Genomic DNA, 15,986 nt, shown 5'->3' with positions numbered 1-15,986 from the left:
GTGTTTATATATATATATAAATTTTTTTTATTGATTTTTAAATTTTTAAAAAAAATATGACAAGAAAGAAACACAAGCATTCTTAACATACAATCATTCTGTTCTACATATATAATCAGTAATTCACAATATCATCACATAGTTGCGTATTCATCATCATGATCATTTCTTAGAACATTTGCGTCAATTCAGAAAAAGAAATAAAAAGACAACAGAAAAAAATTCATACATACCATATCCCTTACCCCTCCCTATCATTGATCACTAGCGTTTCAATCTAAGTTTATTTTAACATTTGTTCCCATTATTTATTTATTTTAAAATTTTTTTATTACTCCCTTTCATTGATCAGTAGCATTTCAATCTAAGTTTATTTTAACATTTGTTCCCCTATTAATTTATTTTTTTAATTTTTAATTGATTTTTAAATTAAAAAAAGACAAGAAAGAAATACATTCTTAACATATGATCATTCTGTTCTACATATATAATCTGTAATTCACATCATCACACAGCTGCACATTCATCACCATGATCATTCCATAGAACATTTGCATCAATTCAGAAAAAGAAAAAGATAATAGAAAAAAATTCATACATACCATACCCCCTGCCCCTCCTTTCATTGATCACTAGCATTTCAATCTAAGTTTATTTTAACATTTGTTCCCCGTATTATTTATTTTTATTCCACATGTTTTACTCGTCTGTTGATAAGGTAGATAAAAGGAGCATCAGACACAAGGTTTTCACAATCACACAGTCACATTGTGAAAGCTATATCATTATACAATCATCTTCAATAAACATGGCTGCTGGAACACAGCTCTACATTTTCAGGCAGTTCCCTCCAGCCTCTCCATTATATCTTGACTAACAAGGTGATATCTATCTAATGCGTAAGAATAACCTCCAGGATAGCCTCTCAACTCTGGAATCTCTCAGCCATTGGCACTTTATTTTGTCTCATTTCGCTGTTCCTCCTTTTGGTGGAGAAGGTTTTCTCAATCCCTCTCAGCTCATTCTGGGGGTTTTCTCTATCCCTTGATGCTGAGTCTCAGCTCATTCCAGGATTTGGGGTTTTCTCTATCCCTTGATGCTGAGTCTCAGCTCATTCCAGGATTTCTGTCCCACGTTGCCAGGAAGGTCCACATACCTGGGTGTCATGTCCCACATAGACAGGGGGAAGGTGGTGAGTTTGCTTATTGTGTTGGCTGGAGGGAGAGGCCACATCTGAGCAACAAAAGAAGGTTTCTTGGGGGTGACTCTTAGGCCTAATTTTAAGTAGGCTTGACCTATCCTTTGTGGGGTTAAGTTTCATATGAAAAAACCCAAAGACTAGGGGTTCAGCCTATAGCTTTGGTTGCCCACACTGCTTGTGAGAATATCAAGAATTCAACTTGGGGAGGTTGAATTTTCCCCCATTCTCACCATTCCCCAAAGGGGACTTTGCAAATACTTTTCCACTCACTGATCAAATCACTCTGGGATTCATTGGGGCATCACTCTGGACAAACCAACAAAATCTCATGTCCTACCCAAGGTTCCATGTACTTATGTTGCTCAACCAAGCTGTCTACATAAGTTATATTAGGAAATGCCCTAGTCAAAATATAAATTTTGTACTAAATAAACATTTTTTGCTTTAGTCTCACACATAAGTTGAAATTTTAAAATATTACTGTCAGTTTTAACACCCTGCAGTAATGACATTCCTGTGTTCTTCCTCATGCAAAAACAATTTTTTAAATTTGTATATTTAGTCACCATCATTATACACTCTAGGCATTCCTAGATTATACCATCTTAGTCTTTATCGTCTATCTTTCTTTCTGATTTCATTTGTGCCCCCAGCCCTTCTCCCTCTATCATTCTCACATTCAGTTTCATTCAGTGTTTTAACATAATTGTATTACAGTTAAGTAGTATTGTGCTGTCCATTTCTGAGTTTTTACATTCAGTCCTGTTGCACAATCTGTATCCCTTTAGCTCCAATTACCCAATATCTTACCCTATTTCTATCTCCTGATGGTCTCTGTGACCAATGAAATTCTCCAACTTCATTCACTAATATCAGTTCATATCAGTGAGACCATACAGTATTTGTCCTTTTGTTTCTGGCTAATCTCACTCAGCATAATGTCCTTAAAGTCCATCCATGTTGTTACATACTTCATAACTTTATTCTGTCTTACAGCTGCATAATATTCCATCATATGTATATACCAGGTTGTTTAGCTACTTGTCTGTTGATGGACATTTTGGCTGTTTCCATCTCTTCACAATTGTAAATAATGCTGCTATAAACATTGGTGTGCAAATGCCTGTTTGTGTCCTTGCCCTCATGTCCTGTGAGTAGATACCTAGTGATGGTATTGCCGGGTCATATGGCAATTCTATATTTAGCTTTTTGGGGAACACCAGACTGCCTTCCATAGTGGTTGTACCATTTGACATTCCCACCAACAATGGATAAGTGTTCCTCTTTCTCCACATCCTCTCCAACATTTGTCGTTTTCTGTGTCATTGATACTGGCCATTCCCAGTATATATTTTAGCCTGACTTGTAGGGATGATAAAAAGTCAGGGACAGGGTAGACCGCTGGTCTTATTATGACTAAAGGCTCTTAGGACTATGATAGAACATGAGAATCAGAAGGTTAGAGGTAGAAACAAGTGTATCATCAGCTAACGCAGCCTGAGAGTTTGCAGTAGGGCAGCCTAGGCTTGACCTGTTCACTGTCTAGCATCAAAATGTCTTGTCTTCTCTCTCCTATGCTGCTTCCACCAAATTCTCCTAAAATCAAGAAATGGGGAAACCTCACCAGATTGGTGACTATTTTAGTCTTTTGTTAAAGAGAACTTTTTTCCTTAGGTTTGCAGACAAGGAAAGATGTTTTGAACCAGCAAGTGTGTATTTGAGAATTTAACATTTAAATGAATCATTTAGGTAAGGAGAAAGTTTAATAGATGATATTAATAAAAAGTAATTTTTATGATTTCTGGAATAAAATCCTTTGCCTACTAAAGTGATTTATGTAAATAAAGATCAGAGTTTGAATTTGAAAACCTAAATATATTCATATATGACAAGATAATAAGGTTGAGGTAATGGATATTGATGATGGAGGCACAATATTGTGATTTAATTAATACTACTGTATTTTACACTTGAAAGTGATTAAAATGAGGAATTATGAGATGTATATGTACTACAATAAAAGGGTTTTTAAAAAAGATACTAGAGGCATATTCAGCTACAGAAGTTTTGCATGGTCATAGACATACACTTTAATTTTTTCTTTTTAAAATACGTGTTCTAAGTGTTAAAATAAATTTAATTTGAAATGCTAGTGATCAGTGAAAGGGAGGGACAAGGGGTATGGTATGTATAAATTTTTTTTTCTGCTTTCGTTTTATTTCTTTTTCTGAATAGATGCAAATATTCCAGGAAGTGATCGTGATAATGAATGTGCAACTATGTGATGATATTGTGAATTACTGATTATATATGTAGAATGGAATGATCAAAATAGGAATGTTTGCATTTGTCTGGTGTTTTTTTGGTATTTAAAAAAATAAAATTAAAAAATTAAAAAAGAAACAAATGTGTTCTATTTGGAGGCAATCAGAGATGGAAAGGAGCTGTCTCAGCCTTTTATCTTTAACCTAGAGCTAGATAAGAGTAGTTTCTACAAGAGATTAAGCCCTGAATTTTCTTGTCAAAGGAGATAATGTATTCATTTTCTGGGTCTAAATGATGACCTACTTATATTTTCCTACTGAAATGCCTTCAGCATGACAGAAATACCCACTGTGAGTGGCATGAAAACTAGAGAGCATCTCTTTAAAAATTGTCTGTTTTCCTTGACCAGGGTGATGAAGAGTTGGTACCTGGAAATGCCAGTCAGACATCTGAAACTTCAAGCAGAGAAGCCGCAAGGAGACGGAATTTGCCTGAACCTGTAACCAAACTTTCACAACCTCCTGAACGGTCCACACAGAAGAAGGTTCATTACTTAATGTGTATTCACTTCACTGTATCAATATACAGTAGGAATATTGTCCTCTATGGGAGGTAGTAGATTAGGTGAAGATTAAAACTGGCCTAAAAATACCCAGCTTCATTAAGGATCACTTTCCTTATTTAATATTAATGTTCTGAATCAAACATCAAGGGAAGCTATGAAGATAGGCAATAGATGTGTTCAGAAAACAATTCTTTTTGATTATGTCAAAATGGAAAATATGTTTATGAGTAGAACATTCCAGTTAGCTAGTTTAAGTCATTATTGAGCCATCTTCAGTGAGTGGCTAGTACTGACTTTTTTTTTTGCAAGATGGGGCCATTTGCTTTTGTAGATTAGCTTTATTTATTCCCTCTACCCCTTCCTTCATCCCTTCTCTCCAGGGTGGTGCCTGGTGGTAGATAGTGCATTTGGGTGGGTCAGTCTTCTCCATAGATGACTCACGCAGGTGGGGGTCATTTTGCTGTCGCAGGGTGTTTTCCATAAGTGGGTAGCCCCCAGGCAGGGTGTCTGTGCCAGACACAGGCGCTTCTGCTAATACTGCCTTTTAAAATGAGTGCATGATTTTCCTCCCTGTCTCTTCTGAGGAACCGGTTGGAAGCTCTTTTCTTTGGAACAGTGCTCAAGTCTATTGTTCCTGCTTTTCTACTTTCAAATTATAAATCCCTAAATTGACTCTGACTTGGAACTAGAAAAAGTTGGAAATAAGAAATCTCTTTTTACTGAGTCTTAGGGAAAGCTGGTGGCCTATTCATGGAAAGTAGTCTCTCATGTTTCGTACCTCAATTTGAGAGTCCCTCATCCTATGGTGATTCTTGAGGATGAGAGTAAGGTTAATGAACTATTTTTAATATTTCCCCAAAAAACTAATGTTTTAGTTAAAAAATTCAGGTGTATTTGTGGTTTGCTAATATCACTAATTATTTTATGCTCATAAGTTTTGGTTGACAGTCACATGCTTTTGATAGCAAAGGGAAACAACACATGGTTCATTATTTAATAAATACAGTTTATTGAATAAAATGTAAGAAAATATGGAGTCTGTGGTATTAAAAAATAGAAAGGGTTCCTGGAAGTGAAATGGTAGCTAACAAGTGTTTTAATGAGAAGAAACAAGTGTTTTAATGAGACAAAAATAGGTCAGGACACCTATTTCCTTAATAGATTAACAGAAATAGGGAAATGTGGGTAAGTGATGAGAACAACCCAAACGAGTGATTATCTGCCATTCCCTAGAAGGATCACGAAGGAAAATGATGCACTCAAGTTAAAATGTATGTACATATGAACCTAAACAATTTGGGGTTCTTATTGAAGTTAATTCATGTTAATATTTACTCTTGGCAAAATCATTAAAACAAAATTCTTTCAATGTGTGTAGATTGGTAACTTATCTCAACTACTATTTTTATGATCTGTTGTTAGCATAAGCTTGTTTACCCAAAAATGGTTGCTAATATAGCTCTCATTCTTGTTGTAACTTTCTTATTTGATGTTTATTAAAGTAATAGATTCATTAAGCTTAGATCTATCTAATCTCCATGTTGGAAGGAAGTCTTCCCCTGAGATTATTTTTTACTTCTTGAAAATCTTTACATTCCTGTTGCCAATACTTATTTTTCTTTAGGTTCTTGATTTACCTGAAGAACCTCCAAAAACAGCTGAAAAAGTAAGCTTTTTTTTTTCCTTAAAATTAAATAGTCTTTGTTTAACAGATAAGTAAATAATCTTATTTAAAGTTGGGTTTAGAAAGAAAAGATAAGATAACTGCTTAAACGACTGGTCTGTAGTTCGACCTTGTTTTGAGTATGATATAAGAGTAAACTCTTCAGCTCCAGTCCTGTTTTGGAAGCCTGCTGTCTGCTTAGTTAGTTTTTCAGAGTGCACCCATTGCTTCAAGTGGAGATAGGGTGCATAAGTTTTTCCAAAATGTCATGTCAGCACTTGAGTTCCTTATACAGAATCAGAACAGGCAGATGACTTCAAATGTAATTTTCCCCTAAAAAGAGAAGATAAACAGTGCACTACTTTGTAGACATTTTAATGTCAGGGATGGTTTGCTATTGGGGGGCTGGGGTGGAAGTGAATCACCGCTTGCTCAGAGCTTCCTCTTTCCCCAACTGCTTTGTTATAGTCCTTGCTGCCTTCCTTCCTTGCCCAGCTTATTTTTACAGACTCACCTCTAATGTATGGGAAGCATGTCTTTAAAGCCAATAAGTCATTTTGACAATAAATCCATAAGGAAAGCCTTCATAGCTTTCTGTTTCTCAGCACTCAAAACTACACTCTCCTAAAAAAAAAAAAAAACCAAACCAAAACTACACTCTCCTAAAAGCCATTTTTCAGGTAGTCATAAAAGTAGCTAAGTAGTTGGCATGTTTGTCAACATATTTGCAATATATAATTTTGGTACTTTGGAAGTCTGAGGAAAACCCAAAGCCCCAGAAAAATAGAGACCATGAAGCCTGCAACCCAGCTCCTGAACCACCCAAGAGAGTGACATTTTTTTAAAAGACGTCTAATTCACCCCTTACTGTACCTGACAAATTCAGGCCTGTGACACCTCTATCCTGACCTTTGACTTTCTCACTTTTATCGAGTTCTGGGTTAGTATCCATGACAACCATTTTATAATAGAGAAGTAATTAAATATAGCTCAGATTTGACAGGGAGCTCCTTTTTATGAATTTACCTTGGTTTTGAAACACATGACATTATTCCTTCAGAACAGCCATTTGTTACCCATTTATCACAGAATTCAAGTTGTCAGTGAACCCCTTGAATTACACCTTTTTGTGCTTATGTTTTTCTATAGATTCTCAGGCCCATGGCCCTGAAGAGGTTAAGAAATCCTTGCGATAGAGAAAGACTGGTCCTGTCATTGCAGTCAGTGTTTTTCTCTTTATAACATTCCATTTTGTTTCCTCTCTTTTCCCAATATTTGAGAGATGACATTTTATGTTATTATCATTAAAGTGTGTGTCTGACTAGTGATATTTTAAAGCTAGAGTGAACCTAAGAAAACATCTCATCCCATCTTCGCACTTGAAGCTGAAGCCACAGGTAGGAAGTTTCAGAGGTGCCTACCATTAGAGTCAGGACTGAACCGAGGCCTCCCCGCTGTAGCCCATATTCTCCCCTTTATTCACTCTGTAAGCTGTACTGTTCCTGTTTTCTTCTCCCAGATTCTCCCCGCTCTGTTTTTGTTAATAAAGTAACAAAAAAATTAAGGCAAATTTGTATGTACCACATACATTGAATTAATTGGCATGAGCAACTTTTATTACATAATGAAGTTTTGTTAAGACTACCACAGTTGTATGCTTGACACTTTTACAGTATTCAATGCACTTATTTTTTCTTTAACTTTTAATTCTGAAATCATCATACCACACAGGAAGATGCACTCATAGTACGAAGAGTCCGTTCCCCCCAATAGGGTAATTATTATTGTTATTTTAAAAAATTTTAAATGTGAAATATATATAAAATATACACAAAAAAGCAACAGATTTCAAAGTGCATTGTAACAAGTTGTTATAGAACAGATTTCAAAGTTTGGTATGGGATACAGTTCCACAATTTCAGTTTTTTCCTTCTCCTGCCCCAGGACACAGGAGACTAAAAGGGTATTAATATAGTGAATCAGCAGTCATACTCATTTGTTACACTTCTAGCAAGTTATCTTTTCTAACTCCTCCTTTGATCTTTCTCCCAATCTTTAGGAATATTTAGATTATGTCTGTTCTAACTTTTTCATGTTGAAAATGTATGTTGATAAGATGGGATAGGGGAATGGAATTACTTGATGTTCTGGAGAGGCTGGACCCTCTGGGTTTTCAGGACTTACCTGGCCTAGGAACCTGCTGGAAGTTATAGGTTTCTGGAAAGTAAACTTTGTGCCTGAAGCTTTTGTAGAATCTCACACAGAGCCCTAGGTGTTCTTTAGGGGTAACAGGAATGATGTTGGTTGGGGTTTGATAAAACTTTTCTTTAGTAGAAGTAATGGCAGTATAGAAATTCCAAATAACATGGCATGATTTCAGTGTGCATCAAATACCTTAACTACTTGAGTGGAAATATTCCTAACATGGCTTTCCTGAGAGGGTTTGCTGCTCTAAAACCTTTTTTATACAATAGGGTGCTGTGCTGGTTTGAAAGGAAGTATGCCCCCTAAGAAAAGCCGTGTTTTGGTATAAGTCCCATTTCATAAGGGTAGAATGGTCTCCATTCAATACTGTATGTTTGAGGCTGTGATTGGATCATCTCCCTGGATGGTGTGGTTTGGTCGGGAGTGGTGTTGAACTGGATTGGGGGATGACATGTCTCCACCCATTTGGGTGGGTCTTGATTAGTTTGCTGGAGTCCTATAGAAGAGGAAACATTTTGGAGAATGAGAGACTCAGAGAGGGCAGAGAATGCTGCAGCACCACGAAGCAGAGAGTCCACCAGCCAGTGACCTTTGGAGATGGGGAGGGAAGATGCCTCCTGGGGAGCTTCATGAAGTGGGGGGCCAGGAGAGAAAGCTAGCAGATGATGCCGTATTTGCCATGTGCCCTTCCAGCTGAGAGAGAAGCCCTGACTGTGCTTGCCATGTGCCACCTCACTTGAGAGAGAAACCCTGAACTTCATCGGCTTTCTTGAACCAAGGTATCTTTCCCTGGATGCCTTTGATTGGACATTACTACAGACTTGTTGTAATTGGGACATTTTCTTGGCCTTAGAACTGTAAACTAGCAACTCATTAAATCACCCCTTTTAAAAGCCATTCCGTTTCTGGTATATTGCATTCCGGCAGCTAGCAAACTAGAACAGATTTTGGTACCAGAGAGTGGGGTGCTGCTGCTGCAGTTTGCAAATACCAAACATGTTGGAATGGCTTTTTAAATGGATATGGGAAAGATTCTGGAAGAGTTGTGAGAAGCTTGATAGAGAAGGCCTAGAATGCTTTGGAGAGACTGTTGGTAGAAATGTGGACTCTAAAGATACCTCTGATGAGGCCTTAGACAGAAATGAGGTGTGTGTTATTGCAAACGGGAAGGAAGGCGATCCTTGTTTTAAAATGGCAGATAATCTGGCAAAATTGACTAGTGGCTTTGGCTGGAAGGCAGATTTTAAAAACCATGAACTTGGATATTTAGCAGAAGAGATCTCCAAATTAAATATCAAAAGTGCAGTCTGGTTTCTCCTTGCAGCTTATAGTGAAATGCGACAGGAAAGAGATAAGCTGAGAACTGAACTCTTGGGTACAAAGAAACCAGAGATTGAAGTTCTGGAAAATTCTGGGCCTCCAGGAAAGGAGACCCCAGAGAATAGTGTCCTGTGGGAGGATTTAACCAAATGTGAAACCAGTCAGCCATTTCAGAGAAAGTCAGGATCGGACATGGAGTTATCCAGGAAGGATTTGTGGAAACTCCTTATGTCTGATGGGCATGATCCAAGGCTACTGCATAGAAAACCAATGAGAGTGCTGTGGGACCTGTATGAACAGAGCCACTGCCAGTCTGGACTGAGGGGTTCAGAGAAGGGACACATTGGAGGAAAAATAACTTCAGAGGCAAAACCTTGGAGACTGAGGTCTGAAGTCAAGAAGCCTCGGGCCAGGAGAGTGGACCCACCCAAGCCCATGGAGAGGGTGAGTTTGCTCCAAAGGCAGAAAATGGGCCTTCCACCTCGTTGCAGTGGAAGAGTCATGCCGCCTCAGACCTTGGAGAGGGTGAAGCATATTCTTTGGAGTTTGGGGAAAGCCTGGCTGCCACCACATAGAGGGGTTGAGTGTGTGCCTGGGAGATGGCAGAGAGCCCAGGTGCAGCCCCAATGCTTGGAGAGGGTGGAGCCAAGAGAAAGGTGGTCTTCCCACTATCCCCCAAGGTTGCATTCAGAGAGAGGCAGGCGTAGGCATTTGGAAAGGGTGGGACTGCCGCTTTCTAAAGCCCTGAGGATAAATGAGTCTCAGATTTGAAATCTAATGGACTTTGCCCTGCGGGTTTCGAAACTGTATAGGTCCCGTGACCCCTGTGTTCCTTCCTCCCTATGGAAATGTGTATATGAATCCTATGAATGTTCCTCCTTTATATGTTGGCAGCAAATAACTTGTTATGAGTTTTCAAAGGTCCAGAGCAAATGGAGAGAATTTTGCCTTAGGACAGACCATGCCTGTAACTGATTTGATGAGATTTTATACTGTCTCTAATTTGATACTTTGTTTGTATTGCTACTGAAAGGTTTAAGGATATCTGATATTGTTATGAAATTAAATATTTTGTATATGGGAAAAACATGTCTTTTTAGGGGCCAGAGGGTGGAATGTGCTGGTTTGAAAGGAAGTATGCCCCCTAAGAAAAGCCGTGTTTTGGTATAAGTCCCATTTCATAAGGGTAGAATGGTCTCCATTCAATACTGTATGTTTGAGGCTGTGATTGGATCATCTCCCTGGATGGTGCGGTTTGGTCGGGAGTGGTTGTTGAACTGGATTGGGGGATGACATGTCTCCACCCATTTGGGTGGGTCTTGATTAGTTTGCTGGAGTCCTATAGAAGAGGAAACATTTTGGAGAATGAGAGACTCAGAGAGGGCAGAGAATGCTGCAGCACCACGAAGCAGAGAGTCCACCAGCCAGTGACCTTTGGAGATGGGGAGGGAAGATGCCTCCCGGGGAGCTTCATGAAGTGGGGGGCCGGGAGAGAAAGCTAGCAGATGATGCCGTATTTGCCATGTGCCCTTCTAGTTGAGAGAGAAGCCCTGACTGTGCTTGCCATGTGCCATCTCACTTGAGAGAGAAACCCTGAACTTCATCGGCTTTCTTGAACCAAGGTATCTTTCCCTGGATGCCTTTGATTGGACATTACTATAGACTTGTTGTAATTGGGACATTTTCTTGGCCTTAGAATTGTAAACTAGCAACTCATTAAATCACCCCTTTTAAAAGCCGTTCCGTTTCTGGTATATTGCATTCTGGCAGCTAGCAAACTAGAACAGATGCCTACGTAACTCCCAGAGTAATTAATGGTAACGTTAGCTGTGTATGAAGGGCTCCCTGGCAGGCAAGGAATGAATATCAGTATAAGTTGCTAATTTAACATTTTCTGTTTTTATAATGTTCTTAAATTTTAAAGCTCTTTTTAGCCATTTAACTGTTTTACCAAAGGATGAATTATGGGGAAATTGAGTATGTAGAGTAGATAAAACAGGAACTGCTCCAAGGAGAGGGGTGACTATTAGAGCTCCTACCAACTGGGACAAATTCTGGGCTAGTCTCGCATCTGCTTGAGATGATGTAGGACTGGTGTACAGGGCATAGTAGTAGAGGAGATTGGGTCACGTTTTTATTCCTTCCCTTCTGGTATTTTTCCTGCCTGTAGAATGAGATGGCACTGGATCTTTGTTTGATAGTCTGTTGTGAAGCCAAACTCCAATGGGGATATTATCAGACAGAAGCATTGAGTCTGTGGTGTCCTCTTTGGAAGGCTCTGTCACTGATCTGAATCTATAGGGAGATGTTTAATTTTCATTTTCTGAAATGTTAGTTCCATGTTTAGAGTGAATTTTATCTGGACCTCCACATTGGTCTCCTACTCTCAGAGCTAAATTGCTATGAAACCTCTTATATAATATAATATAGTATTATAATTCTAGATATTTAATAGAGGTAGTAATAGAGGTAATTTTTGAATTGCAAAGGGCAATGGATTAGAATTCCTATCTGAACATTTTTATTCCTCAGGTAATTACTGTAGCTCTCCGATGTCCAAGTGGAAGTATCCTGAAGAGAAGGTTTTTTAAGACTTGCAGTTCACAGGTAAGTGGGGAGATTCATATTATGAGAAATTTTATTTTTTGATGAATTTGGCAACAGCTTATGCTCTTGCAGTGGGAGGTATTATCACACTGTCATTTAATACTTTGTCAGGTGAGAATAAAGGGCTGTACATGGCAGAAATTTGGATAAATAGGCCTGGTGGGCCTTTTTGAACTGTTGTCTCCACATTACATTTTTGAACTGTTGTCTCTGCATTAAATTTTTGTTTGTTCTTTTTTGTTTTAATTACATTTTCATAGCTTAGTGGTAAGAGGGCTTTCAAATCCTTAGGAAGCAGCCAATATTAAGTCCGTTATCTCCTGATAGATTATAAATCCAAGCCCTATTGTTTTTATGTAATTTTCATTCTCAAGGAAATTGTTTCCTTTTGTCCTGATAGTTTTTTTTTAAACAATACTGTGATCATTATGAATATTGGGAAACGTAGAAAAGTAGAGAGAAGGAAAAAAGGGATCTGCCCTCTGACATTAAAATCAATAATTATTTTTGTGTATTTCCATTTTCAAGTGTATTTAAATACAGAATTATTTATGTATATGTGAATAATTTTCTTTCATGATTGTTGCAGTTATTGCTCTATGACAAAAATATCATGGGCCATAATGCAAAATGCTGATCAATTTGACGACATAACAGTTAAAAATTCTATAAAGAGAAAAATTATTAAGTTAAAAGATAAACTATGAAAAATATTTGTACTGTCTATGATAGTCCATTTTTACTTGATACGAATCAAGTAAAAAATAAACACGTCAGTAATATAGCAGATAAAGAGCATAAGCAGGATTTCCCAAAGAAGAAAGAACAAGTAACAGGTGAAAATATGAAGAAAGAAAAAGTTTGGCCTCACTTAAAATCAAAGAAGTGCAAATTAAAATGAGATGCATTGCTATCAGGTAGCCAAACATTAAAAAAGAATGGTACCCAGTTTTGGCAAGTGTGTGGGGAAAACAAGGATTTTCATAAATTGTTGGTGTGAATGTAAATTGGGTCAGTGTTCCTGTGGAGAATTTAGCAGAATGTGTTTATATATGTTTAGACCCAATAATTTCATTTATGAGAATTTACTGTATGTAGGATAGCTGTTCAAAGGTATAAGTATTTATGTAGGATTAATTAAATTAGGACATTTTATATTGGAAAATTATGGAGCTTTAAAAATTATGACAAAGATGTACATGTGTTTTTTTCTGTTATTAGCCTGGAGAAGAGGGAGTCCCAGACTTCTTTTTTTCTTTTCCCCAACATTTGTTTCATGGAATATCAGTAGGTTCTCAGATGGTGACTAACAGTTGAAAACTGGGATTGCCTAAATTTGATGCTGTAGCTTCCCCTAGAACATCTATCATCCATCCACCTTTCAAGCCAAAAGCCATCTTTATTTGAAGTAAAGTAAAATTCATTTGGAGTAAAGTAAAATTCATTTGGGGACAGGCATTATTTTTTGTTTTGTTTCTTAAACTTTTTATTTTGAAATAGTTTAAAACTTTCAAAATCATTGCAAAAGTAATACAAAACCCTTACAGAGAATTCCAAGGTATCCCTGTCTCTCATAACCCAATCCAACAATTTTAACATTTTGCCGCTTCTGTGGCATCATTCTATCTATCCATCTGTGCTGGTTTGAAAGGATGTATGCCCCCTAGAAAAGCCATGTTTTAATCAAAATCCCATTTCATAAAGATAGAATAACCCCTATTCAATACTCTATGTTTGAAACTGTAATCAGATCATCACCCTGGATGAGGTGATTTAGTCAAGAGTGGTTGTTAAGCTGGATTAGGTGACGACATGTCTCTACCCATTTGGGTGGGTCTTGATGGGTTTATTGGAGTCCTATAAGACAGGAAACATTTTGAAAAATGGGCAATTCAGAGAGAGCCAGGAAAGAATGACATAGCCATGAAAAGCAGAGTCCACCAGCCAGTGACTTTTGGAGATGAAGAAGGAAAATGCCTCCTGGGGAACTTCATGAAACAGGAAGCCAGGAAAAGAAGCTAGCAGAGGATGCCATGTTCACCATGTACCCTTCCAGATGAGAGAGGAACCCACTGTGTTCACCATGTGCCTTTCCAGATGAGAGAAAAACTCTGACTGTGTTCACCATGTACCTTTCCACTTGAGAAAGAAACCCTGAACTTCATCGGCCTTCTTGAATGGAGGCATCTTTCCCTGGATGCCTTCAATTGGACATTTCTATAGACTTGTTTTAATTGGGACATTTTCTCAGCCTTAACAATAGTTTACAACTGTAAACTAGAACTCATTAAGTTCCCCCTTTTAAAAGCCATTCCGTTTCTGGTATATTGCATTCCGGCATCTAGCAAACTAGAACAATATCCTTTGATCCTATCAGTCAGTCAGTCTGTCTATATCTGGCTCTATTTTCTAAACTTTGAGCCTGATTATACATCATGCTCCTTGAACACATAATGCTTGACAGGCAACAGTAAATGGAAATTGTGATAATTACCATAGGAGGAATCTTCATGATAGGAAATTTTTTAAAACTATAGGGATGACCTGTGCAGAGTCTTTGGGGCTAGGACATGGTTATTTTGACAAAGTTCCTATGTGATTTAGAGTGTGATCTAAATCTTTTTAATTTTTTTAGTGCTACCCTTTTGTTCTCAACCTATATACTGTATAATCTTTCTGTTTGGGCAGGGCTTTCATAACTGTTAAATGCCTCTGCTGTTTGTAGGTGCCTGCCATCCCAAGGTTTCTGAAAAAAATAAAAAGCTATTATAGTTGTTGGCTTCTCAAAAATAGCATGCTATTTTCCTTTAAAACTCTGGGAAGTTTCTTTGTAAGGTATGAAAGCTCTGTTGCATTACTCCTAGCTGTATTTACAGTCAAAGAAGTGTAAAATATGGAGATTGAGAGGGACACAAGTGCATACAAGTATTTGACAATGACTATACTTTTCTGTCTTTTAGGTCTTATTTGACTGGATGATGAAAACTGGTTACCACACATCCCTGTACAGCCTTTCTACTTCCTTTCCCAGAAGGCCTCTGGAAGTGGACCGTACTTGTTCGTTGGAAGACATAGGAATTACCGTGGATACTGTACTCATTGTGGAAGAGAAAGAACAGAGCAACTCTGCTCTTTAATTAAGAAGTGAGAACTACTTGTTCTACACAAAATCAGTTATGCCGTGACCATACAGGACAATAAAGGATTCACTTTAAAATTGTGCCATACCAATTTCACTTTTATGACCTTGATAAAGGTAAATTCAGAGGCTTATAATACAGAATATAGGGGACCTAGAGATACATGGAAGCTAGAGATGGGTAAATGGTTAGCTAATGAAGTTGAACTTAAATGTAAGGGGATAGATAGAAGTGAAGGCAGTGAATTAGTGGGTTTATAGATAATAATGCCACATTGAAGGTGAACGTGATTGAAAGGGGTTGTATAGAGCCATGTATCCCGCCAATTAACACTATGAATAAAAACAAGTTCTTGCATGAACTACTTCAAAGGTATGAATCTTGTCCAAAGAGTTTGTAATGTCGAGTATAGGGGGAAAACTACTATTGCATGCTGTGGGTTATGTTTAACAGGAAAACATCAGTAGTACCACAGCAAACCCAGCAGTAAAAAAATGGGGGAGGGAGGACAAGAGTTAAAGAGAGGTTTGGATTTTCTGTTTGGTGAGGGTGTGGTTTATCGGTTATTTTTCTCTTGGGAGCAGTGAAAATTGTCTGAAATTAAGAATGTTGATGATTATACCACTAAGTAATGATAATGTGAGATATGGACTGTTGACTTTGGACATTATACATGATGCCCAGTGAGTGGAGGTTGCTGAAGGATCCACTGACTAAGAAGTAGAATGGTGAACTGTGGTGTATACATATAACCAAATATTGTGCTGCCACAGAAAGGAATGAAGTTGTGAGGCATGCAACAATGTGAAGGAACCTGGGAGTGCATTATGTGATGCAAAATAAGCCAGAAACAAAAGAGCAAAGATTGTATGGTGTCATTTAGAAAATACTTAGAAGAAGATTGGGGCCTGGATTGTAAATTCTTTTATCAGTCACTTTTAGTCCAGAACTGTAGTTGTTATTTCTAGATTTTGAGATCCTGTGCTATGTATGTATAACTTGGTATTTCCTTGGAACTTT

General features: G+C 37.7%; 1 protein-coding gene across 5 annotated transcripts in view; it reads left to right on the top strand.

Moving 5' to 3' along the window:
• UBXN8 (UBX domain protein 8) overlaps positions 1–15,327 on the top strand; it is a 62,350-nt gene extending 47,023 nt beyond the window's left edge. For 3 of the 5 annotated variants that reach the window (XM_077144520.1, XM_077144515.1, XM_077144516.1), the window contains 4 exons: positions 3,876–4,010; positions 5,656–5,697; positions 11,752–11,826; positions 14,787–15,327. In XM_077144520.1, the coding sequence (XP_077000635.1) occupies positions 3,876–4,010; positions 5,656–5,697; positions 11,752–11,826; positions 14,787–14,963 (429 nt within the window). In that variant the 3' untranslated portion in view covers positions 14,964–15,327. The remainder of the gene's footprint in view (positions 1–3,875; positions 4,011–5,655; positions 5,698–11,751; positions 11,827–14,786) is intronic. The other 2 variants (XM_077144517.1, XM_077144518.1) reach the window with 2 other exon arrangements.
• Positions 15,328–15,986: the final 659 nt, after the last annotated feature.

The sequence above is a fragment of the Tamandua tetradactyla genome, chromosome 26, assembly GCF_023851605.1.
Source record: "Tamandua tetradactyla isolate mTamTet1 chromosome 26, mTamTet1.pri, whole genome shotgun sequence".
Classification (NCBI taxonomy): Eukaryota; Metazoa; Chordata; class Mammalia; order Pilosa; family Myrmecophagidae; genus Tamandua; species Tamandua tetradactyla.
Note: the sequence above shows the minus strand (reverse complement) of the source record. Positions and strands in the feature narration are given on the sequence as shown.